Genomic DNA, 26,003 nt, shown 5'->3' on the forward strand with positions numbered 1-26,003 from the left:
CGAATTTTTTTAATAAACTTTTAATAGCCAGTGTTCCCACCCGCCCGTATCAGAAAACTGAAAAATGTAAAAATTAAAAAAAAAAATTCAAATGTCGATTAAATTCAAATCCGAGCTAATCTAGCAAAACTGAAATAGTTTTTTGCTAGTTTTGGTAAGTACTTTCAGAAACTGAAGTCAAAACTTAGTGCACATTCGATGACCTGAAAAATGTTGCACTGTGTAATTAAAATTGCAATGCTCTAACTATTTTCGTTCGAAAGATAATGAATTTTAACGGTTTTGGCAGTTTAACTTTTCGCCCCAGTCTCCCCTATATATAACGATTTAATTAAGTAATTACTAATTATTTATTCATTAATTTTTTTAATCTATTTAAATTTACTAAAAGACTATATATATGTGACCTGGTCTATGAAAAAGGACCTTACGAGTCAAAAAATCATTTTTTACTTTTTTGTTGATTCGGATAGTTTGAAACGCTCTTTAAGATGGTGAAAACTAAAAAGTCATAAGTTGATTAGAAGTGTTTTAAAAATTTTTTTAAAGTCAAAAGAAACAAGAGTAAAAATACGAAAAAACTGATTTTTTTGTTATTATACAAATTAAAATAACGAAGACGATAATTTTTTATTATTTTTAAAATTTGACAGTTTCTTTGACAACTGTCAACAGTTAAAATTTAAATTTTATATCTTATTCGTAATTAGCGACCTCAAAAACCTTCTTTTTTATAAAAAACGATCACTTTTTAGAGAAGTTGACAGCTGTCAACTGTCAAATTGTCAATTTAACATCATATTCGTAATCAGTGGCCTCGAAAACCCTTACAAACATGTGTCACTTATTTATACTTATTGTTGCTATTTAGAAAACTTAGATTTTTTTTCGTATGTTTGAGGAGTTTGTTATTAATTTATATAAACAATTATTAAAAAAAATTTCATTACTTGTATGTTTTTTATTTTGATACTGTGATCCACGGTGAAGAAAATAAGCCTAAATTGATTAAAAAATATTAATATTTAAAAAAGTTACAAGGATTTTTCTAAGTTAAACTTTAACTGCTGTTTTCTTGAAAACTTGTTTTCGCACGTAAGGTCCCTTTTCACTGTCCAGGTCACATATGTATGCACGTTAAAAATAGAAATTTTAATGTGTATAAAGCATTTCAGTCTTCCTGGAAGGACAAGGAAAAGAAGTGACAAAAGCAGGGTAAGGAAATTATTACATTTCGTTAAATAAATGTTCAATACTGATTAATTTACAATCACATATTAAAATTTTACAGTATTATAATATATACAATCACTATGATTAGTATTGAATTTTCGGTTAACATCCATTAAAATTTCTATGCAGAATATATTCATCATCATAATTATTATACTGTATAAGATTGTACCGCATTTGAACCGTCCGCTTGAATAACGGCTTAAATGTTTTTGAGGCATTTTGGGAAATCTTAAAATTAACATTCATTTATAAATTATAACTCATTTAAAACATTATTATTTAATTTAATAGGTTTCGCTTTTGAACAATTTCAATTAACCATTATAATTTAGATGTTGATTAATACGATGGTAAGCATCTTTTAAAAAACAGCTTAAATCAACTTAAGCCGTTATTCGAGCGAACGGTTCATTTATTAAATTATTTATTAAATACTGATAATTATATAAAATAATTAATAATTATACTTTTTAATTTCAGGGAGTGCTAAGGGAGTATTCCATAATGTAATAGATGGTGTAACCTTATTTGTAAGTTGTATATAAAAAAACTTTTTTGGCCTGTACGACACAATTTATATAATTATTGTGGCAAGCACGTCTTTTTTATATAACGAACTAACTCAATCTTATTTTTTATTAAATGAGAAATTTACACCTTCAATATTACTTTACTAGTTATAGCTTAGAAAAATTAAAATTACTAATTTCTAATAAAAATTAATCAACAGTATAAATCAAAATGATACAATATTTATGGCGCACGTCTTATTTACATAAAAAAATAAAAATGTTGCATTTTTTGCGAAAATGGTAAATTTTTGATTCTATGTGTACTAACTTTGATTTTCTGACGTTGGAATTTAAACTTCTAAATACTCTATTTTGGTTTATGGGCAAAAAGTATATTTAACACAAATTTATATATTAAAAATAAAATAACGAAACGAAAGAAACAAAATTTTGAGGGGACAACACTGACATTTTGCTTCACTTCTCTATTTTTTAAAAGAATTAGACTTTATTTATGACTTTAAAGACGGCTTATTTTACGCAAAATTTAATCAGCTTTCTAACCGAATTTAATTCTTTCTTGTATCTCCTTTTATTTCCGAGATATGATTGAAAAAGTGATGGCATGTTTTTTCATAGAGTCGAATGTAATCGTCCTGATACTTTTGGACGGTAGTGTATATATTATTTTTAATCATTATTATCGTTTTCAATTATGCCACACCTGGTTTTGGCTAGTAACCACAATGAAAGCTTACAGCAAGATAATATGCTATGTGGGCAGATTTGCGGACAGGACATGAAAATGACATTTTAATTTTAATCACCAAAAACTTTTATAATATTTTAAAAAATAGGTACTCTTTTCAAAATTTAAAATGTAACGTGCCAAAAATTGCAAGTTAATTTGTTTCTGTTCTTAATTTTTACATTTCAAAATGAAATGCTCTAATCTGTAATATATTAGTTGTATGTACAATAGTACAGTCAATTAGGGCGAAAAATTCAGGAGATCTATCTTCTAATATCATTTGGAAAATGTGGCCAGAACTTTGAAACAAAAAATGTAAGAACAACAATTGAATTACCAAGCGGAGGACAAATGCCAATTTTAGGATCTGGGACTTGGCATGTATGTAATTTTATTAATGTGTAAACATTTTCTCGCGTAGCAATGTATGTCTATTATTTTAAAAGCAGTCTAAAAATTGTCAATAATTTTTCAGCCCTTTTACCAATTTAGTGAAATGGATACGATGAGTAGTTTGCATGCAGCTTTAGAAGCGGGATATAGGCAATTTGACCTCTCTCCTGTTCATTTGAACGAAACAGAAATTAGAATCGTTTTAAAAGAATGGTTCAATTCTGGAAAAATCACAAGAGATGAACTTTTCATTGTTAGCAAAGTATGTTAAACTTATATACTACTCTAAGAAATCCCACAGTAGCAATTTTATTTGTCTGTTAAAAATATGACAGCGAGTTAGTGAATTAACGTTTTTTCACAAGAGAGCGAAATACTTGCCGATATTGTTATGCACAAGTTGTCACTGTGGCAAAAAAATTTGATGAAACTGAGAATTAATTTTTTATTAAATCTTATTTCCAGTTATCACCGATGAGAAATATTCCGGGCAAAGTAGAAAAATATCTGAATAAAACACTGAAAGACTTGCAGTTGGATTACTTAGATCTCTTTTTAATTCAACTACCGGTGACTTTTGAAGAAGCGTTTTTAGAATTTACTGAAGAACATGAAAAAATGGGATTACTTTCCGCCCCTGACTTGTGGTTTCCGTGGAATTTAAAAGGGGAGGTAGAATTAAATATGAATACTGACAACGAAGCCACGTGGAAAGAAATGGAACAACTATTTCACACAGGGATAGTGCAAGCCATTGGCCAGTCAAATTTCAATATTCCGCAAATTGAGGAAATTATTCAAATTGCACAAGTTCGCATTTCCAATCTTCAAATCGAAATGCATGTTTACTTTCAGCAAAAGGAACTTGTACGTTCATATCAAATTATTCTTTGTCAAGTTTTTAATTACTTTTGCAAAAATTTATTTCTTTTATTTGTATGTACAATGACTAATAATAAGATTTTAATTTTAGTATTTATTTTATTAAATTTATTTTAAGTTTAATTTTATTTTTTCTAAAATGTGGAGAATTAATGAAAAAATTCCTACGAAGCTGGGATCGAACACGGGTACCTTGGGCTTGAAGCACTGCGCCTTAAGCACCTCAGCCGTTCAAGACAGATATGAACCTCTACAATGTTAACGATCTCACTTGTCAATGAAATGAATTTAACTTAGAAAAATTCCAATGAATTTCACATTCATAAATTTCTAAGTCCAAGTTGAACTTAGAAAATAATATTTTCTATTTATGAAAATTTTTCTATTTTCAAATGTTGAATGAAAAAGACGTCTTTGAGACACCTTAAAGACATCTAATGGTCAATACATAGAACATGAATAGGACGTCTTTAAGACGTCTTAAAGACGTCTTTTTGTACAAGTCCAAAAGACGTCCGCAAAAAAACATCCTTAGGACGTCTTTTGAACAAGTGTGCCCACTGGGTTAGTCATTGAATCATTCAATCCCAATCTCTGTCTCTTAATCTTACAATCTCAATCTCTTAATCCCAATCTCTTAATCATTCAATCTTTAAATCCCAATCTCAAACTCTCAATCTCAATATTAATCTCTATATTAATCTCAATATAAATTTCAATCTCAGTAAACTACCATGTCTTTTTAAGGGGATCCCACTTATCGACATTGCAGATCTAAAATGGTTAAAAATCTGCAACGACCGTTTCTTGGAAAATATAAGATATTATTACCTATAAATTTGGAAAACTCATTTTTTATCATAAATACACAGGATGAGTATTTTATTTGTTGTAATTATTTGAAAAAAAATTATTGTTAGAAAGTTAAATATTGGCAGTTTCCCTGTAACAAATCTTTGACTACCAGCTCAAACTTCAACGACCATTTTTCGAAAACAACAAAACAAAATAATTTTTCCATTTGGAAAATTTAATTTTGTAGGAAACTACAGAGGATGAGACTCATTTTCCATTCAGAAATAAATAAAAACTTTATTTTTCGTAAAGTGTATATGTGACAGCTGTTCGGCACTTGATATTTAATTTACTAGCATTAATTTTTCTTTAACAATTTGAACAAAATAAATTTCTCACATTGTGTATCTTTTATCACTAATCAATTTCTACTCGAAAAGAAGACATTATATTTTATTGTTGTTAATTTAAAGTTAAAAATAATCCAAATTTGTCAGTTTTGGAACTTTTGGCGCCATCTCTTGGTTCTATGAACTACACGGTGAGCTTGAATGCTATTTTAATCAAAAGTTTAGTAACTGCAAATGTTTTTGCAGATATTTAATGTGCATCTTTTTAGATTTATTTTCCAAAAAAATGAGAATAATTGGCGGAGGGCTTTTCGAGAAAAAACAGATTACATTTTATTTTACAAAAAAATTGTAGTTATAGTACGCTCTTTACGTTTTCTCTGATTGTACTTTGTTATGTAAACATTTTACTTACTTCACACGTAATAATGTCAGATATTTTTCACCTGTGAAAACTTGTTTTAGTTTTAGCTTTTAATTGTAAAAATTAGTTTTATGTTGAAAATGCCACATAAGGCTTTAACCCATGATGAAAATAGGAATAAAGTGTGTTTATGGTGCTTCCAAAAACGTAAACAAATGTTTATTATTAAGAACACATTAAAAACGTTCGTAGCTAACCTTTGTAGCCCTTCCATAAATCTGGATGATGATAGACTACCGGCAGCCTTGTGTGTCTCTTGTAAAATACAACTTTTTACCGCAAAAACTAAGGACAAAAAAGTAGATCTCCCTGATTTTTCCATATTTATGAATGAAAATGTAATAGTAACAAGATCAAAAGGCAACTTGAAGTGTATCTGTAAAGTTTGTGAAATAGCACGTAGCCAGCCTGTAAATTTTTCAAAAATAACTGAAGAAGCTCAAAGCTCAAGTAAATATTTGTTATTTTCATCGATTTAAATGTTTTAAAATTATTATGTTTAAAAAATAATTACATATTTCTTAGGACAATCGACACAAAAACCCGTTGCTGAGAAACGATGCCAATCCTGTTTTTCTGTCATTGGAAAAGGAAAAGTACACGAGTGCAATTTAGCCTCTCAAGTGACCAATTTTTCCTCCTGCCTATTAGAAAATCCATCAAAGATCTAAAGTCAAGTGATTTCAACAGTGCTGAAGCAAAAATTTATCGAAAACAAAGAAAATGACTGTTCCGATGTATCTTTGACTCAGTTGCATGGCCGACCACTCCATATTCAGTTAAAAAATACCAAAGATAATTCTTCTTTGAAGCGACCATTATTCTCTGTAAATGATATGTCAAATATTCAAACTAATATGAATTTAAGTAACCGAAAGATTAACTCGATTGCATCTGCTTTGCGAGCAGCATCTCGTTATAGGAAAGTGATTGAGTCCGGTTTGAAAACAAAGCTTGCGATTAAAGCTCACTCGCTAGATAACTTTTTTGCTTATAAAGATTTTCAGTTCGTGAAAGTAAAAGGCAAACAAATTTCTGATGATCCTAAAGTCGTTGTATATTGTTAGTGATATCAATCTAAATCAGTCAATTGACTTTTATATTTTTCGCGCCAAGACATCACAGATGTCGCACATATCATTTCTACTCAATTACACTTTTGTTTCCACTTTTCAATTCAGTTCTGTTCTAGCCAAGCTAGCAATTACTTCTATCAAGTTGAATAAAGTTCGATTACTCTTTTCAATTAAATCCTTGTTCTGTCTCACCAATTGCGCCTAAAATCCCGCTAACAATATTGTAACAATTTACAAGGTTTCCTCGAATATGTTCAAAATCAGAGATGTGTTTTAAATCCCAGCTTGAAACTGGGCATAGATGGAGGAGGCGGATTTTTGAAGATTTGCCTTTCAGTACAGACTCAGACCAACGTAATCAGCCTGTCTAAACGTTCTACTTACGATGAGGGTATTTTTGCGAAAAAGTTTAAAGATTCTGGGGTTAAAAAATTATTTATATTATCAATCGCTCCAAATTCTCAGGAGAATTACGAAAACGCTGATCAACTTTGGTCTGAGTTACGTTTAAATTCATTCAAAGGGACGATTGCGACTGACCTTAAAATAGCAAATATTTTAACTGGTATTATGTCGCATAGTAGTACATATCCATGCACCTGGTGTCACGCAAAAAAAGGCGAACTTTATAAGTGTAGCACTCTCCGATCTCCACAGAATACATTGGAAAATTACGAAAAATGGTGTGCAAATGGAGCAGTAAAAGACAAAGCGAAGAATTTTTTTAACTGTGTTAATCCACCACTCTTTATGAATAGGAAAGACGAGGTATACTTGGACATCATTCCGCCACCGGAATTACATTTTATGCTTGGCGTGGTCAACACACTGTTTTCTCACATGTTAAAAAATTATGAGACCGAATCCCTTGGTTGGGCAAAAGCCTGTTACGCGGAACGAGAAATAACCCGGTAAGAAGCGTAGAATAGAAAAGAATTCAATTTCTAGAAAATATGCTTGAAAACGAGAATTTTGAATTATTCTGAATACGCGAATTTACCTCGGAGTTCTATTCCACGGGAACCATCAAAATTTCAGAAAAATCAATTCTTCTCTATTGCTCTCGTCGATCGGGAGATAGAAAAGAATTCAAATTTTCTATTTTTCCTAATGCGCAAAGTTTTATGGTATTGCAAGTTCTTGAAAAAAATATGAACTTCTTTTCTTTTGAATTGACTGCTAACGATTCTAGGTAGTCAATTCAGAAGAATAGAATGTTCGACGAGTAAATCTGAAATGTTTATTATTCTCAATTGACTGCATCGAATTTCAGAAGCGCATTAAAAGGAATAGAACTTTTGACAAACAATTTGAAAAAGCCTAATTTCTAATTGTCTGTAAGAGCTCCTCTAGTTATTGTCTTAAAATAAAACGCATTGACAGTTATGTTTCGCGTCGTGTGAATTTCATTGTAATTTCAGTGCTAAACTATTAAAATTTAATATTGAAACTAGTGAAAATATGGTTATAAAACGAAAAGTGCTTACGATAAAATATAAAATGCTCTTATTGAAAGAAATTTTCAAGTGTTTAATGTTTAAGTCAAGTTTTGAAACCTAACCTCACTTTCTAGTGGAATCTTGAGTGTCAGTGAGTTAATTTAGAGGAATAGAAATTTCTACTGATTTGCTGTACTTTCTCATTATTTTGAATGCGCGTTTCATATTTTTGTGAAGTCAATTCAGAATAATAGACTTTTCTGAAATTTTTGTCATTTCCTTGGAATAGAGCTCCGAGGTAAATTCGCCTATTAGAAGAATAGAACTTTTGAATTTTTTTCAATTCTTCGCTTCTTACCGGGAACTTACGGTGCACCAGCATTCAAAGGTAATTCGTGCAAAAAGCTTTTGAACAATGTGGATATTTTACGAAGCATGAAAAATATAGGTGTGATGAAGTATGTAACAGTTTTCAATTACTTCAAAAATGTTGTTTCTGCATGTTTCGGGAATAATCTTGACAATAATTACAAGAGGTACATAGAAGAATTTCAAAAGAGTTACATGGAATTAGAAATTGAAGTCACTCCAAAAGTGCATGCAGTTTTCTTTCACGTTAAAGAATTTTGCGAGAAAAATGGACTGGGCTTGGGAGTTTTTAGCGAGCAAGCAATGGAATCTGCCCATTTCGATTTTAAATCTACTTGGGAGGTTAATAAGGTTTCTGCTGATCATCCGGATTATCCGCAAAAACTATTACGTGCTGTTTGCCAGTATAATAGTTCACATATCTAGAACTTTGGTTTAATGTATTATTCTAAAATACTATTTGTAATTTAAAATCGTTTACATATGTTTGAATCAAATTAAAAAATATTTCAATATTGTTGGGTTTACATCTGTGATATTAATTTTTTAGTAGATTTGTTAACCTAAACAAAAATACGCAAAGTAGGTTTTCCGTAAAAATAATAGAAATCTTTTTTCTCGAAAAGCCATCCGCCGATTATTTTCATTTTTTTTGGAAAATAAATCTAAAAAGATGTACATTAAAAATCCGCAAAAACATTTGCAGTTACTAAACTTTTGATTAAAATTGCATTCAAGCTCACCGTGACTACTAAAAGCTGTCAAATGTGTTCTTCTTGTTGTAAATTGATATACAAAACAGTTTACATAAACTAAAGTTTTTTATTGTTGTTTTCATATGTAATGAATGTTATTATGTGTATTTTTTATTAAAATTAAGTTAGCCAAATGGAAAAATTATTTTGTTTTGTTTTTTTCAAGAAAAGGTCGTTGCAGTTTGGGCTCTTGAAAACTGCTCATATTTAATTTTCTAACAATATATTTTTTTTAATAATTACAACAAATAAAATACTCATCCTATCTGTTTATGATAAAAAATGACTTTCCCAAATTTATAGGTTATACTACCTTATATTTTTCAAGAAACGGTCGTTGCAGATTTTTAACCATTTTTGATCTGCATTGTCGATATGTAGAATCCCCGTAAGGGGACATTCCAGTTCAAAATGTCAAAAAAATCGATTTTTTTGTTTTTATTTTCGGATTTCTTATAGTGTCAAGAATACTTAGTAATGATAAAGATTACTGTCGCTCCTATACTTTCACCGCTAGGTGGCGAAAGTGACTTCTCTCGCTGTTGAGACGATTCTGGAAGTATATAAAAGCTGAGAACCTGTAGCAGAGAGGACGTGTTTCAAATGATCGTTTTTTTAATTTTTTGATGACATGTAACACTAATACTATTTATTATTTAATTTTTATTAAATAATTTTTAATCCTTTGAAAATTTCTTCATTGGATCCTTAATAAAATACTATGTGATATCTCATATTATATCCTAGGTGAAATCTTGCATAAAATCCTATGTCAATTCCCATATAAAATCCTATATGAAATCCCTTGTAAAATTCCAAGTGGATTCCCATGTAGGGATATTCAATAAGGCGGATAATGTTTTTCACATGGGATTTGGTTTAGGATTTGACATGGGAAAATAATTATAAATAAATGATACTGTTTTTCACTTGGGGATTGACTTGGGAAAATAATTATAAATAAATGATACTGTTTTTCACATGGGATTCGGTTTAGGATTTGACTGGGAAAAACATGTGGGATTTGATATGGTTTTATTGAACTGTTCAAATTCCCCATGTCTATTCCTAACTAAAATCCTGTCTCAATTTCCCATATGGTTTGACATGGGAAACCACATGGTAAACCACGTAGTTTCCTTCATGGAAGTAGGGTTTTACATGGTTTTTGACATAGGATCCCATGTGGTTTCCCATATGGGGATTTTCAATAGGGAGCGACTCCAAAAACCCCCCGTAACGATTTTCAAGCAAATCCAATGATTTTGAAAAAAATGTCTGCCATATTGGATCCGCCATTTTGAATTTTAAAAATCTGATTCCATATTTGTAATTGACGACCTCAAAAACTCCCGAGTAACGATTTTCAAGAAAATCCGATGATATTTTTAAAAATTTCGAAACTTATGAACAAAAACTTTAAATGCATTTTTCTCAAAATGTATTTTTTTGATCTGGTAAGAGTGATATCTCGAGTTCTTCTAAAGCGATTTTAAAAAATCAAACGGCTTTTGATTCAGCGTCATCAAGCCTATAAGTGGAACCTTAAAAACTGGAAAATTTTCAACTCCCTTTTTTTATAAGAGAAATTCTAAATAAAAACACCTTTTTTTTGCATATTTTGGGGAAAAAGTACTCTAAAAAAAGGGGGGAAGAAAATTCCACTTTTTGAGGTTCCACACCTAAAGAAATATCTAACAAAGAGAATGGCACTTCGTTTTTGGTTTTATCTGTTTTAGAAAGTTTCGAGGGGTGAACAACTTCGATATTCCTCGTACACACGGTAGATATTCACATGTATTCTATGGGTATTAAAATGTTTTCCAGCATATATTCAATATTCTCAGTATTCACTGATATTCTTTAATATTCTCAGTATTCACTTATATTCTTTAATATTCCCATATATTCCTAAGTAATCTCCAATATTTTGACATATTCTATAATATTAACGAGCAGTAACATCAGTTTCAAGAAAACTGTAACATATTTTTGCATTTGTCATTTTAAATTTATACGCGTAAAGGCACCGGAAATTCAAAAGTCTCTGCTGTTTAGATACTCTAGTTAACAAACAGAGTCAATTATTGTAAGAGAAGATGCAATATATGAGGACGATTGGTGTGCGTTTTCATCAATAAATAAAGCTTTTTTTATTTGTTAACGCAGGGAGACTACATGTCAGTAAAGTCAGGGAAATGACAGGAAAACAAATTTTTAGTCATGGAAATTAAAAAAAATGATATTCTTTTTGAATTACTTTAAAACTTAAAAACTTTTTTTCCAAATATTGCAACAAAATACTACATTTTTTAGTATAAAATGTAACTCATTTCGATTTTTATAGTGCGAAAAATAACTATAAACAAATCTTTAAAAAATTATTTTTTAATCATTTTTCTATTTAAATTATCGAAATATACAATTAAAAAGATTTTGAATAATTTGAATTTTGTAAAATTTAATTGAAATTAACTGTTTACTTCCTCATAGAGGAAGTATTGTAATACCAAAATTTTTCGAGTTCGATTTTTTGACATATCTTTATGTTATTTGACCTCAGGAGTTCAAAAATGACATTTTAAAAAAATGTCATTCCGTATGTGTGTGTGTGTGAGTGTAAACATCACATTTTGATAAATATCTCGAAATCATGAAGAACTTTTGGGTTGAATTTTTTTTAAATTGTAGATCACACCTGCGGACATAAAGTGAGAGTACTTTCTGATATATTAATAAAGTTTAACTAAATTTTTTTTATTTTTAATTTCCAAAAAAACGTTTCTTGACCATAACTTTTAAAAAATGTTAGGACACTTATAATATTTTAACATAATTTTGTAGAGTTTTTTTAGACGCATCTTTTGAGCCCTAATTGAACATTTTTCGTCCATATTAACCGGAGTTATTAAACTTTTAAAAATCAAAAATTTTGGAAAATAAGACTTTTTTGAAAATTTTGTTGAAAAACGTAGAAGTAACTTTAAAATTATCGTTATCTACTTGTAGAGCATTAAAAAACGCTTCGATTGACCTATTTTTGAACCTAATTCGATAATAAATTTTGAAATTATTAGTACCGTAAACTGGGGCTATTACAGGCTTCGCACTCCATTATGAGTGTTATGGCTATCAAGTTTCCAGCGTCGAACACAGATAGGGCTGAATGTCTTGATTCGTGACGAATGAATGAGAAATAAGTGGGTGATATGACTGTAAGGCTACCGTAAACGAATTTTGGATTAGACGCGTGCGAAACGACAAACCGCACAAATGTATTACTTTATTGAAAATATATTGGAGTGACTTTTCATTTTTAATTGGTGTCTCAGTTCTGTTCCCTTTGTCTTCCTTTACCTTATTTGCTCACTTCAGTCAAAATTAACATTTGGCGACCGTGACAGGACTGTCGTGAGTGCATTTTTGGAAAAAGTGTTGTGTTTAAAGCGTGCCACGAGGTGTGAAGTGTTCGTTGTACGAAAAGCAAGATGGATGCTCTTAAGAGGCAAAGGAGAACCCAAAGAGCTCTTTTTACCAGGAGTTTTAATTCATTTATAACGGAATTTGATAGCGAGGGTACGAAAGAAGAGAAATTAGTTGCCTTTCAGATGTTGGAGAGCAAAATGACGGACTTGGACACAATTCATTTCAATTTCACGCAACAGCTTTTTGAAGAGGTGGAAGACGAGGAAGAAATAACTAGAGAATTAGAGACTAATGATACTTATAAGAAACAATTTCTATCAGCAAAAATGAAAGTTTCTACATTGACGACACAGGCGGTGCATTCTCAGCAACCTACGTTTGTTTCGCCTGCGGTAGCTGTTCAGAAAACTTTGAATCTGCCAAAAATCGAGTTACCGAAATTCAACGGACATATAAAAGACTGGCTGCCATTTTGGACGCAGTTCAACAAAATCCACAGTGACGACTCTATCAATAAGGAGGATAAATTCCAATATTTACTTCAGGCAGCAGTATCAGGTTCTCGTGCAAGTGATTTAATTAGCAGTTTCCCTTCGACGGCGGAAAATTACGACAAGGCGATCAAAAGTTTAAAAAATCGATTTGGTCGTGATGACGCCGTAGTGGAATTTTATGTGCGGGAGTTACTTGGTTTAGTGTTACAAAACGCTTCAAAGCACGATAAGAATTCGTCAATTTCAATAATTTACGACAAATTAGAATCTAATATTCGTGCTTTGGAGACGCTTGGAGTGACGACCGATAAATGTACGGCAATGCTGTACCCTCTTGTGGAGTCATCCCTACCCGAAGAGGTGCTTCGTGTATGGCAGCGGAATGGAGTACGGGAAGGTGGTGATAATAGAAATCCTGAGGAACACAAGGATAGATTATCGAGATTATTGGAATTTTTACAACGAGAAGTGGAGAATGAAGAACGGATCGAGATGGCGCTTTCAGGTTTTGGTGTTTCGGCAGATCAAGAGAAGGCGAAAAAACATAGAGGTAAAGTAGATCATATTCGAGATATTCCTACCGCGCATACTCTTGTTACTAAAAATATTGAAAGAACGGTAGTTTGTATATTTTGTACATTGTCTCATGAGAGTCGAGATTGTGAGATGGCGCGTAAGCTTGATTTAAATAAGAAACGGGAAATAGTAAAAAAGGAGAACGCATGTTTTTATTGTTTGAAGAAGGGACACATTTCAAGAACGTGTAGAATAAGAATTAAATGTGAGTGGTGTTCATGTAGACACGTTCTTTTGATGTGTCCAAGTTTTCTTTCTAAAGATTCTACGGAAAATAACTCGGGCGATAAGGATAAAATTGTAAAAGAACATAACTTGACGAATTTTTGTGACTCACCCGAGGTTTATTTACAAACGTTGAAAGTCAAGCTGTATTCGCAATCAAGGGAAAAAGTTGTTAGAGTTTTAATCGATTCAGCTTCTCAACGTTCTTATATTAGAACATGTATTGCGAAAGAATTGGGTTACGAAATAAAGGGTAAACAAGAGATAATTCATTCATTGTTCGGGGGAATAAAATCGAAATGTGAAAGCCACGATGTTTATTTAATTCATATGAAAAGTATTGATAATTCTTACGCGTGTAATTTTTCTGTAATGGATCAAAACACAATTTGTGATTCGATACCGGGAGTAAGAAGTGAAGAGTGGGTGCAACATTTGCGAAAAAATCGAGAAAACGGAAAAAATGGTTCGCGATAAAAAGACTCAAGATTTAATTATGAGTACAGCAAAGTTGACGGCAGATAGTCGGTACGAAGTCAGGTTACCATTTAAAGATAATCATAGTGTTGTCTCGAGTAATTACGAAATTTCACGCAATCGTTTAATAAAAACCATAGAGAAATTAAAATCTGAAAAATTGTTCGAGGCTTATGGTAATATTTTTAAGGACTGGTTGTCGGAAGGTATTATTGAGGAAGTCTCGAAAACAGAGAAGAAGGAGTCGAATCACTATTTACCACATAGGCCAGTTATTAAAGCACATGGTACAACAACGATAGGACCAGTTTTTGACGCGTCATCGTGTAAAAAAGGAAGTCCTTCGTTGAATCAGTGCTTGGAAAAGGGCCCGAATTTAATTGAATTGGTTCCTTCGGCACTTAATCGTTTTCGCGAGTACGAAATCGGTGTAGTGTCAGATGTAAAAAAGGCCTTTTTGCAAATTGGTATCAATGAATTGGATCGGGACTATCTTCGCTTTTTATGGTTAGATGGGGGACAGATAAAGATATTTCGTCATCGTCGAGTCGTTTTCGGGTTGGCGTGTAGCCCCTTCTTATTAGCAGCTGTTATCGAATTAATTTTGATAAGAGCAATAGAAAAATCGAAGTCAGAAAATAGTACGGACTGGTCGGTAAATTCGGTGGAAAAATTAAGAGATTCTTTTTATGTCGACAACTGTGTCACAAGCGTGGAAACAATATCGGAAAGAGAAAAATTTGAACATGAAGCAAAAGCGATTATGGCTACAGGGAGTTTTGATTTGCGTGGGTGGGAGTACACGGGAGACTGTACGGAGAGCGAGACAACGTTAGTGTTGGGGCTTTTATGGAATAAGCGAAAAGAGGTGATGTCAATTAATCCCGCGATTTTAAATATAGAGAAACCAGATAAAGTCTCGAAAAGAACAATGTTGTCAGCTGCTCATCGAGTTTTCGATCCTATAGGCTTTTCCGCTCCAGTAACCTTGCTACCAAAATTGTTGCTACAAGAACTGTGGTCCGAGAAAGTCGAGTGGGATACAGTAATTGAAGATAAGCGAGGGGAAATATTTTTGTCGTGGTTAGAAAATTTAAAATTGTTAAAAAACGTGGAAATACCGCGCAAAATTGGAAAGGGAGTTTTAACTTTACATATGTTTAGTGACGCTAGTGGAGTAGCGTATGCTGCGACAGTTTTCGTAAGAGCGGATTATCTCGGAGTAATTAACGTACAATTGATTAGCGCTAGATCTCGCATAGCTCCGAAAGGAGCGACTATTCCTCGACTGGAATTAATGGCAGCGACAATCGGCGTTAGGTTGACAGATGCGACCCTGAAATCTATGACTCGCGAGGTCAATAAAGTCACGTATTGGACGGATTCATCGACAGTTTTAGCGTGGATTGGTCGCGATATACAATGGGGCACGTTTGTCCATAATAGAGTCAAGGAGATTAGAGCGCTTTCTAGGATTGAAGATTGGCAGCATGTACCCGGAGAATTCAACCCAGCAGATCTTCCGTCTCGCGGTTGCACTCCCTCGCAATTGTTAGAGTCAAAATGGTGGAGGGGACCAAAATGGTTATACGCGCAGCAAGAGGAATGGCCGGTTTCGGGTTGTAAAATTAACGAGAATGAGGTCGAAAAAGAGAAAAAGAAAACAATAGTGGTTCAAATGGTAAACAAGGAAGAAATTCAACTCGATATTAGTACTCGGTTTTCTTCCTACACTAAGTTGTTGCGTTTTATTGCTTTGGCTTTAAGATTCGTTAGAAATTGCAGAACGCGAATTCAATCACGAAAAACTAAGGACAAATATCAGTCGATAGATAAACAAGATCAAGAAAATCAATTAACGTCAAAAGAAATAGAAATTGCCGAAATACGTTTAATGCAAAATTTGCAAAAAGTTATGTTCGATTTAAAATCAACGAATAAATTGTCCTCATTAAAAACAACGGTAAATGAAAATGGTTTAATTGTTGTGAAAACGAAAATTTTCAACCGCGAAGACAATTTGAATTTTCTCTGTCCGGTAGTATTAGATAATAAACATGACGTTATAATTTTATTGGTGCGAGAAACACACGAGAAATTAGGTCATGCAGGAAGTCTTACGGTCATGAGTAGTTTACGTGAAAAATTTTGGATAATATCAGCGCGAAGAATAGTAAAATCAGTCATTTCAAAGTGTGTTATTTGTCAAAGACAGAAAGCAAAACACGCAGACTGTGAGTCTCCCCCCTTACCAACAAATAGAGTGCGTGACGCATTAGTCTTCGAAGTAACAGGTGTCGATTTTGCGGGTCCACTTTTCTTGCGGGGTGGGGAAAAGGCGTGGATAGTAATTTTCACGTGTGCCGTGTATAGGGCGGTACATTTTGAACTAGCTTCTTCGTTATCTACAGACGAGTTTATGGATTGTTTTCGCATGTTTATTGCCAGACGTGGGAGACCAAAATACATGCACAGTGATAATGGGACAAATTTTAAAGGTTTAGCCAATGCGTTGAAGAGATTAAATTGGGAAATCATAGCTAAAAGAACATCGACCATGGAAATAAATTGGGTGTTTAACCCACCGTCAGCGCCCTGGTGGGGGGGATGGTGGGAGAGGCTCATAGGCGTGTTAAAGACAATCCTTAGAAAAATTTTAGGTAGGGCAAGCCTCACATACGAAAGTATGATAACGACACTTTGTGATGCGGAAGCCATAGTTAATTCACGACCTTTGACCTACGTCTCTGAAGATCCTGACGACCTCAAGCCTTTGACACCATCCATGTTTCTGCAAGAAATTCGCGAAATAGGGGTTCCAGATTTGGACATGTTGTATACCGAAAAATTGAATAAAAAATTAAAATATAGACAAAAGATTTTCAATGATCTCAGAGCGAGATTTCGTTCCGAGTATCTGGGCCAACTAACTTTAAAAAATTCGAAAAAAGAAACACGTAAAATAAATATCGGAGACGTTGTTTTGATCGGAGACGATAATTTGAAGCGCATTGACTGGCCTCTTGCACTCGTAGTAGATTCTATTGCGGGTCGAGATAATGAATGTAGAGTGTTCGTACTGAAAACAAAAAAAGGTATATTAAAGAGAGCCATTCAGAGAATTTACCCGTTAGAGGTAACAAGTAAAGAAACTGTAAACGACCTTCGAGCGAAACGAAATGAAAAACAAAATAAGACTGATAGAAATAAAAATGTTGAATGTGTGATGAATGACAACTCTCAGAATGAATGTGACAAAGACGAAATTGTAATCACGAGATCGGGACGTATTAGCAAAAAACCAATACGATATAATAATTGATATTTTATAAAAAAAAAATATAAAAAATTTTAATTAAAATAAATTTAATTTTTAGCCTGAATGCATTTTATTTTGTTTAAAAAATCTGTAAATGTTAACTTGAAATGTATTACTACGGATATTTGTTTGACAAAGGAAAATGTTATTTTACAAAAAAAGGGGAGGATGTTATGGCTATCAAGTTTCCAGCGTCGAACACAGATAGGGCTGAATGTCTTGATTCGTGACGAATGAATGAGAAATAAGTGGGAGATATGGCTGTAAGGCTACCGTAAACGAATTTTGGATTAGACGCGTGCGAAACGACAAACCGCACAAATGTATTACTTTATTGAAAATATATTGGAGTGACTTTTCATTTTTAATTGGTGTCTCAGTTCTGTTCCCTTTGTCTTCCTTTACCTTATTTGCTCACTTCAGTCAAAATTAACAATGAGTTTAAAAAAAGTAGGAAAAAGTAGCCTCGACGACAAAAAAAAGTAGGAAATAGTAGCCTCGATGACTAAAAAAAGTAGGAAATAGTAGCCTCGGTGACAAAAAAAAAGAATTAAAGAATTTCATTAAAAACTTTTTAAAAAATCGAATTTTCAAAGTATTTTAATTTAATAATTGATAAATAATTAAATTTTACAAGGAGTCACATTCTAATATATTCATATTTCTAAGTGCGAGGATTTATAATTAGAATTTTTATTAGTTAATTTAGAAAAAGATACACACTTTAAATTTTTTAATAAAATTGAATTTTCGCAAAAATTTTTTTGAAAATTTTGAAAAATAAGATTTTTTAATTCTGTTATTTTAAGATAACTAAATTTTTATAAACATATAATTGAAATTTTTTTATGTAATTAAAATTTCTTTACATTCTATTACAAATAATTTACTTCTTTTAAAGAATTTTATTTAAATTTTTCGAAAATAATGAAGGGAAGTTAGTCACCGTATAATTATAATTTTATTTTTAAAAATTTATTCGCAATACATTAAATTATTTTCATAAATAGTAAAACTTCGACAAAACTAAATTACTTTCAGGAATTTTAATAAAATTCATTGTAAAAGTTCAATTATTTCTATAAATAACGAGAATTCATTTATATTCACCACAAGAATTCAATTACTTAAAAACAATTTTGTTAAAATTCTACACGAATATTCAATTATTTTCTAAAAGAATGAAAATTTCATAGGAATTGAATTATTAAAAATAGAGTTTATCTAGATTTTTTTTTAAAATCAATTATTTGAAACTTTTTTATAAAATCCTCGCAATATTTCAATTACTTTCATAAATAATAAAACTCATTTCAGAAATAGAATTATGTTTAATACAATTTTAATCAAATTCGTCGACAAATGCAATTATTTTTAAAAATTTGATTAAAATTTGTCGAAAGAATTCAATTCGACGCTTCCCGTTCATAAAATGCTAACATTAATGTCAGAGCAAGATAATTCTAATTAAAAAACAAGTGCAATATAAAGTTAACAAAAAAATTGTGCAAGATAATTCTATTCCAATATTCCGTGCAAGACAATTGTAATTCAAATTTGCGTGCAATATAATAACACGTGAAGTTGCGGACAATATAATTCTATCAAAAATATTAATGCAAGTCAATTTTAACTTCCGACACAACGTAAAACAATGCCCACTCAACCTCAAAATAATAAAAACGTTCAAAAATTCATTAAATTCATGGTTTTGATATTAACGGTTATGTGAAATGTAGTGAAGCAAATTTTTGTTAATCAAAATTTGAATTGAGAAATTCGGAATTGTCGATAAAAGGACAAATAATATCTCTTTACATTTAGAATTGTTTCGTCTATTTGTCAATTCAAATTTTGTTGTCATTTCATATAATTGCGATTTCAGTTTAAAAAATATATATAGAAGAAACTAAAATTTTTCATACACGCTATTGAAGTCTCTTTAAATTTTTATTTAGGGTAATTCTCAATAACGAATAAGTAATAATTTTTATCGTAAAAAGCTGGAAAAATGTCTTAAACTGCTACCTACAATTGTATTATTATTATGAACTCAAGTAAGAATTTTATATACTTTAATACTGCGAAAGAAAATTTTTTATAATCTTCAAATAACTGAATTATCATTTCTAAAAATTATTATTTTTTATATTTCTTATTTACACTAATATTTTTATTTTTGAAATGTCAATTTTGATAAATATTATTTTATAGATTTGTTAATAATTATAATAATTATATTCCCGAATTATTATTCAATATAATTCAAATATTACCGAATTACCAATTCTTAAAAAATTTATTGTTCCTAATAATATTTTTTTATAATGTGTAAATTTTCTATATTTTAGAGTTTCTAAATTTTATTTTTTCGAAATATCATTTGTTATAAAACTTTTTTCTTATAAATGTTTTTCAAAATAATTTTAACTTTTTCGAATTAACATTACTCATAATTTTCTTTACTTCTAATCATTCTTCTTTATAATTACTATATTTTCTAACATGTATTTCTTCTAACTATAACTTTACCGAATTGTCACTTCTCATAATTATTATTATATCGAAAAATTATTTTTCAAAATTTTTGTAATATCTAATAATTTTTTATACAAATTTTTTTATTGTATAATAACCAGTTTTTATAATTTTATTTTATTCGAATAATTATTTTGTATAATTTTTTTCTTACCGAAACTATATTTTAAATAATTTTTTTAACCGATTTTTTATTTTTCCTAATATTCATTTTTCCAAATAAGGGCATATCTCTAGAACCTTTAACTTTTCAATGAGAAAAAATTTGTTAATTTTTTATTGAGCACAGTATTGAAACTCTGTCTACATAAACTTTAAGAAATAAGCTTTCAAAATATCCAAGTGGACAGATAAAATGATTCGTCTTCAAAAAGTTATAAACTATTTAAAATTGCGAATTATTTTTAACGTGCAACAAAAAAATATTTAACAGGTGTTTGTTTTTTAGAATCGAAAACAGTTGAAAGTAATTAACTGAGGGGTTATAATTTATAATATAATAATTATATTATTATATAATATATTACTTTTGTATTTATTATATTATTACTAGTCATTAACATTACTTTTCTTTTATTTTTTGTTTGAATTACTAAAAAATTAAAATGGTTTTTATTTTAAAAATAGATTTTAATTAAACTGAATTGTAAAAATATGAAATTATAATGTATAAAGTTTACCTTGCAATTTCCAGATACATTTTATTTAAATTTAACACTCATAAACTTTCCAATTTCTATTTATTTTTTTCTATTTTTCTTTTTTCTTATATATCCTATTTTTTTCGATCATTTATTCTGTCTAAAAAATCAAAATATAAACATTGAAACTTAACCTTCAGTTTTATTTATTAACAGTTTCTATAAAAAAGTGAGAATCGACAACTTCATACTTAACAATTTCTTTTCTAAAAACTTTTGGTTGATTACGGTCGACCGTAATTGACAAATATTTTTACATTATCTTTGCAATAAAGTATTTTTTCTTGAAGCACATTCACGGGATGTTAAATGGCACATGCGAAAATATTTACAAGTACTTTTAAAATACTTTTATTTGATTTTCGTGGAGTATCACTCGAATTACGGTCGTTTTCAAATTTTGTACGCGCGTGTTTTCTGTTATTTAAATTACAACAGTTTTTTGAAGACACGAGGCACATCAATTTACTATGTCTCAAAATAATTCTAATAATTTGAACTTTTATTTCCCGTAAGTCATTTTGATGTGCCATTTGTCTTATTAATGAAAAATGATAAATATCTCGATTACGATCAAAAAGGTTAAAAGTGAGGGACAACGTTTGAAAGCTTATAACTTTTTTCAAAATTAACAAATTTTTAATTTTCATACGGAAAAGTGTTCACTGTTTAATTAACTTTAAAAAGATGCGTCTTAGAATTAGTAACTCTTATTCATTACAAAGTTTTATCGTTTAACCCATCCGAGAGTATGGTTAGGGACAAGTAGATATTGTAAAAAATCGGGCACTCAGATTGGAATAATTATTGATATATTTAATAAATTAATGTAAAACCTTTTGGAACTGATTCATCTTATCAAGCTTTAATATTTCCAACAAAAATAAAGTAAAAAGTTATTGAAATTATCGAAATATATGCGAGGGACATGAAAGTTAAAGGTTCCAGAGATATGCCCATAATTCTTTTTCATAATTTTTATATTTCCTAATTCGTATTTTACATAACATACATTTTTTCTAAGATTTAAATTCTCTAATTTATTATTTTCCTAACCTATAAATGTCATAATAAAAATTGCACCGTGTTACGAGCACATATGAGTTTTATGCGCAAACTCCGCGTGCTCTATTATGATTCGTTGAGTTCATACTTTGGCTGAATCCTTAAGAGGAACCGGGAATTACAAATAATAAAACAATAATATTCCGTTAAAACGGAGGGAAAACCTCACAAGTAAAATGGATCAATTAACAATCAATAATATTAATTATCAATGGAAACCAGTCTTCTTGAGAGTAAACCCAATTAATTTATTAAATAAAATGGTTCAAAGATACAAAATGACTAAGGAAACAAACGAAGCAACCTTGTCAGTCAACCGTCAACTTAGATCTAACTTCTAGTCTTGTAGTTATAGTCTAGCAGAGTTGTTCTCAGCTGTTAGTCCATGTTGAGGGTAGTGCGCATGTTCCAAGTGACGCGCATCCCCCACTTTACTATACAATTTTATGCACTTCACTAACTTAAATACAGTCTCATACGTCATACTTATTGGTGTAGATACAGACACATTTGTCATAATAATATTATTCGTTATCTTTATCATATTATAACTCTTTCAATAATTTAATTTATATATACAAATAATAAACTAGTAAATATATATATATCGATAATAAGCATATTTACTCTTATATACAACACACACACACATATACGTTTACAATTATAGTAAATATTGTATAAAATAATACAGCGCTGATAGTCATGATAGTTATAACAAATTAATTGTTAAACTATAAATCTTGAAAGTATTTTATTTACAAATGTCACCTCATTAATAATTATAAATGTTAAATGTAAAAAAATAAATGTTAGATTAATATAAATAGTGAAATACATAAATTGAGATTATTTATAAAATTATTAGAATGATTATCATTTCTAAAAGTAATGTAAAATTGGGTTTTTACAATACGTGACAATTTTTAAGGTAAAAGGATCGAAAGTTTTTAGATGTACAATTTCTGTAGTTATTACCTGAATAGAAGATTTGGTCTATAAAACTAAGCTGTTCTGATTTTATGACTTTCTAAAGGAGTATACTTTTGGGTATATTTTACAATAAATTGTACATAGTGTTAGAAAAACAGATAATTTTGGAATGAATCGAAGAGTTTGGATTTTATAAGAAACACATTTTTCTTAATCCAGATTAACTTTATGATGTTTTAGAAATACTTTCGGGTTTCTTAAAAGTGGAAATATTCATTCTTTAAGCTATATAAAATAACATCTGTTAAAATATGAAAATATGTTTGGGTACTTTATTTTATTATTCTTTAGTCATTCTCAGTCTCAGGTTTATATTTCAAAATATGTATTTTATACTTTTGTTTTAATAAATTTGATTTAGCCGCGACTTAAAAATCGCGATTCGATTAATCTCGAAATGTGATTCGAGCGAGATAGTAGTCGCTCGTCACAACCGAATAGTTATTTCACCTACAAAATATCCGGTTTCGACGTTTCCCATCTCTGAAGAATATGGCGCCAAATTTGAAAAAAGTTTATTATTTTATTATTTAAAAATTATTAATTATTACAAATATTGTTTAAACCAAATAACTGCGCTAAATATCATTAGGGAAATTGTTTTAAAGAATATTTGTAATAATTAATCATTCTTATATAATAAAATAATAAACTTTTTCAAATTTGGCGCCTTTTTCTGCAGATATGGGAAACGTCGAAACCGGATATTCTGTAGGTGAAATAACTATTCGTTGCAATTCTTATTATGACATTTATCTAGGTTAGAAAAATAATAAATTAGAGAATTTAAATCTTAAAAAAAATGTATGTTATGTAAAATACGAATTAGGAAATATAAAAATTATGAAAAAGAATTATTTGGAAAAATGAATATTAGGAAAAATAAAAAATCGATTAAAAAAATTATTTAAAATATAATTTCGGTACGAAAAAAATTATACGAAATAATTATTCGAATAAAATAAAATTATAAAAACTGGTTATTATACAATAAAAAAATTTGTATAAAAAATTATTAGATATTACAAGAATTTTGAAAAATAATTTTTCGATATAATAATAATTATGAGAAGTGACAATTCGGTAAAGTTATAGTTAGAAGAAATACATCCCAGTGGGCACACTTGTTCAAAAGACGTCCTAAAGGATGTCTTTTTGCGGACGTCTTTTGGACTTGTACAAAAAGACGTCTTTAAGACGTCCTAAAGACGTCCTATTCATGTTCTATGTCTTGGCCATTAGATGTCTTTAAGGTGTCTAAAAGACGTCTTTTTCATTCAACATTTGAAAATAGAAAAATTTTCATAAATTGAAAATATTATTTTCTAAGTTCAACTTGGACTTAGAAATTTTTGAATGTGAAATTTATTGGAATTTTTCTAAGTTAAATTCATTTCATTGACAAGTGAGATCGTTAACTTTGTAGAGGTTCATATATGTCTTGAACGGCTGACATGCTTAAAACGCAGTGTTTCAAGCCCAAGGTATCCGAGTTCGATCCCAGCTTCGTAGGAATTTTTTCATTATTTCTCCACATTTTAGAAAAAATAAAATTAAACTTAAAATAAATTTAATACAATATTACTGAATTTCAACTTAGAAAATGTTATAAAAGAAATGTTTATTTAAGATCTGAAGGAATGTAAAAAGGACGTCCAAAAGACGTCTTAAAGACGTCTTTTAGACATCCCTTTTATGTCTTTTAGACGTCCAAAAGACGTCTTTTAGACGTCCTTTCTTATGTCTTTTGGACGTCTTTTGGACCAGACATAGAACGTCTTTTAGACGTCTTTTAGACGTCTTTTAGTTGTCTTTTTGATGACTCAGAGACATTGCCATCATTGTCCCCGAATCGTCCGCGGACAAAAAGGGACGTCTTTAAGACGTCTTTTAGACGTCCCTGTGCCCACTGGGATGTAAGAAAATATAGTAATTATAAAGAAGAATGATTAGAAGTAAAGAAAATTATGAGTAATGTTAATTCGAAAAAGTTAAAATTATTTTAAAAAACATTTATAAGAAAAAAGTTTTATAACAAATGATATTTCGAAAAAATTAAATTTAGAAACTTTAAAATATAGAAAATTTACACATTACAAAAAAATATTATTAGGAACAATAAATTTTTTAAGAATATTGGTAATTCGGTAATATTTGAATTATATCGAATAATAATTCGGGAATATAATTATTATAATTATTAACAAATCTATAAAATAATATTTATCAAAATTGACATTTCGAAAATAAAAATATTAGTGTAAATAAGAAGTATAAAAAATAATAATTTTTAGAAATGATAATTCAGTTATTTGAAGATTATAAAAAATTTTCTTTCGCAGTATTAAACATTCTGTTGATTAGTCATTCAAAAAAATCATGTTTTTGACAATTATTCTTTCGATTAAAAGAAATTATAATTAATTCTTATTAGATAAAAAGAATTTCGATAAAATAAAGATTCGGAAAATAAAAATTGGAGACTTTTCATGCGCCTCTAAGTTAATTGTTTGCATAAATAAATATTGGAATTTTTAGATCAGAGATTCAGTCAAAGTAAACAGAAATAGAATTTTTTTATTTTTATTTATAAATAATATATTTATTTATAAATATTTTTATCCTCTACTTAACAATAATTTAATCTTTCAAAAAATTAAAGTAAATTAATTCCACAATCTATTATTATATAAATCTCATATAAATGCTATTATGATTCTAATGTTTAACAAAAATTTGCTTTACTATATTTCACACAACCGTTAATATCAAAACCATAAATTTTGAGTATTTTTGAACGTTTTTATTATTTTGAGGTTGAGTGGGCATTGTTTTACGTTGTGTCAGAAGTTAGAATTGTCTTGCATTAATATTTTAGATAGAATTATATTGTCCGCAACTTCACGTGTTATTATATTGCACGCAAATTTGAATTACAATTGTCTTGCACGGAATATTGAAATAGAATTATCTTGCACAATTTTTTTTGTTAACTTTATATTGCACTTGTTTTTCAATTAGAATTATCTTGCTCTGACATTTATGTTAGCACTTTATGAACGGGAGGCGTCGAATTTTTTTAACTATTTTCATAAATAGCAAAATTTTTCAGATTTACTAAATTCTTTTGAATATTATTTTTGAAAAATATTCTTCACAGGAATTCAATTATTATCATAAATTTCCATAAAATTAAAAAAAAAACAA

At 29.7% G+C, this 26,003-nt stretch overlaps 3 protein-coding genes across 3 annotated transcripts; all 3 read left to right on the plus strand.

Annotated features, from left to right (window-relative positions):
* Positions 1–2,793: 2,793 nt before the first annotated feature.
* Positions 2,794–4,036, plus strand: LOC122510086 (aldo-keto reductase family 1 member A1-like). Its single transcript, XM_043624496.1, has 5 exons — positions 2,794–2,880; positions 2,975–3,154; positions 3,358–3,477; positions 3,565–3,759; positions 3,947–4,036. The coding sequence occupies exons 1-5, from the start codon at positions 2,851–2,853 to the stop codon at positions 4,034–4,036; spliced, it is 615 nt and encodes a 204-aa protein (XP_043480431.1). The 5' UTR covers positions 2,794–2,850.
* An 8,434-nt stretch (positions 4,037–12,470) lies between these two features.
* Positions 12,471–14,180, plus strand: LOC122510087. The gene has a single exon (XM_043624498.1). It carries the CDS (start codon positions 12,471–12,473, stop codon positions 14,178–14,180), a length of 1,710 nt encoding a protein of 569 aa, XP_043480433.1.
* A 19-nt stretch (positions 14,181–14,199) lies between these two features.
* LOC122510088 lies at positions 14,200–17,502 on the plus strand. The gene has a single exon (XM_043624499.1). It carries the CDS (start codon positions 14,200–14,202, stop codon positions 17,500–17,502), a length of 3,303 nt encoding a protein of 1,100 aa, XP_043480434.1.
* Positions 17,503–26,003: the final 8,501 nt, after the last annotated feature.

The sequence above is a fragment of the Leptopilina heterotoma genome, unplaced genomic scaffold, assembly GCF_015476425.1.
Source record: "Leptopilina heterotoma isolate Lh14 unplaced genomic scaffold, ASM1547642v1 Lhet_66, whole genome shotgun sequence".
Classification (NCBI taxonomy): Eukaryota; Metazoa; Arthropoda; class Insecta; order Hymenoptera; family Figitidae; genus Leptopilina; species Leptopilina heterotoma.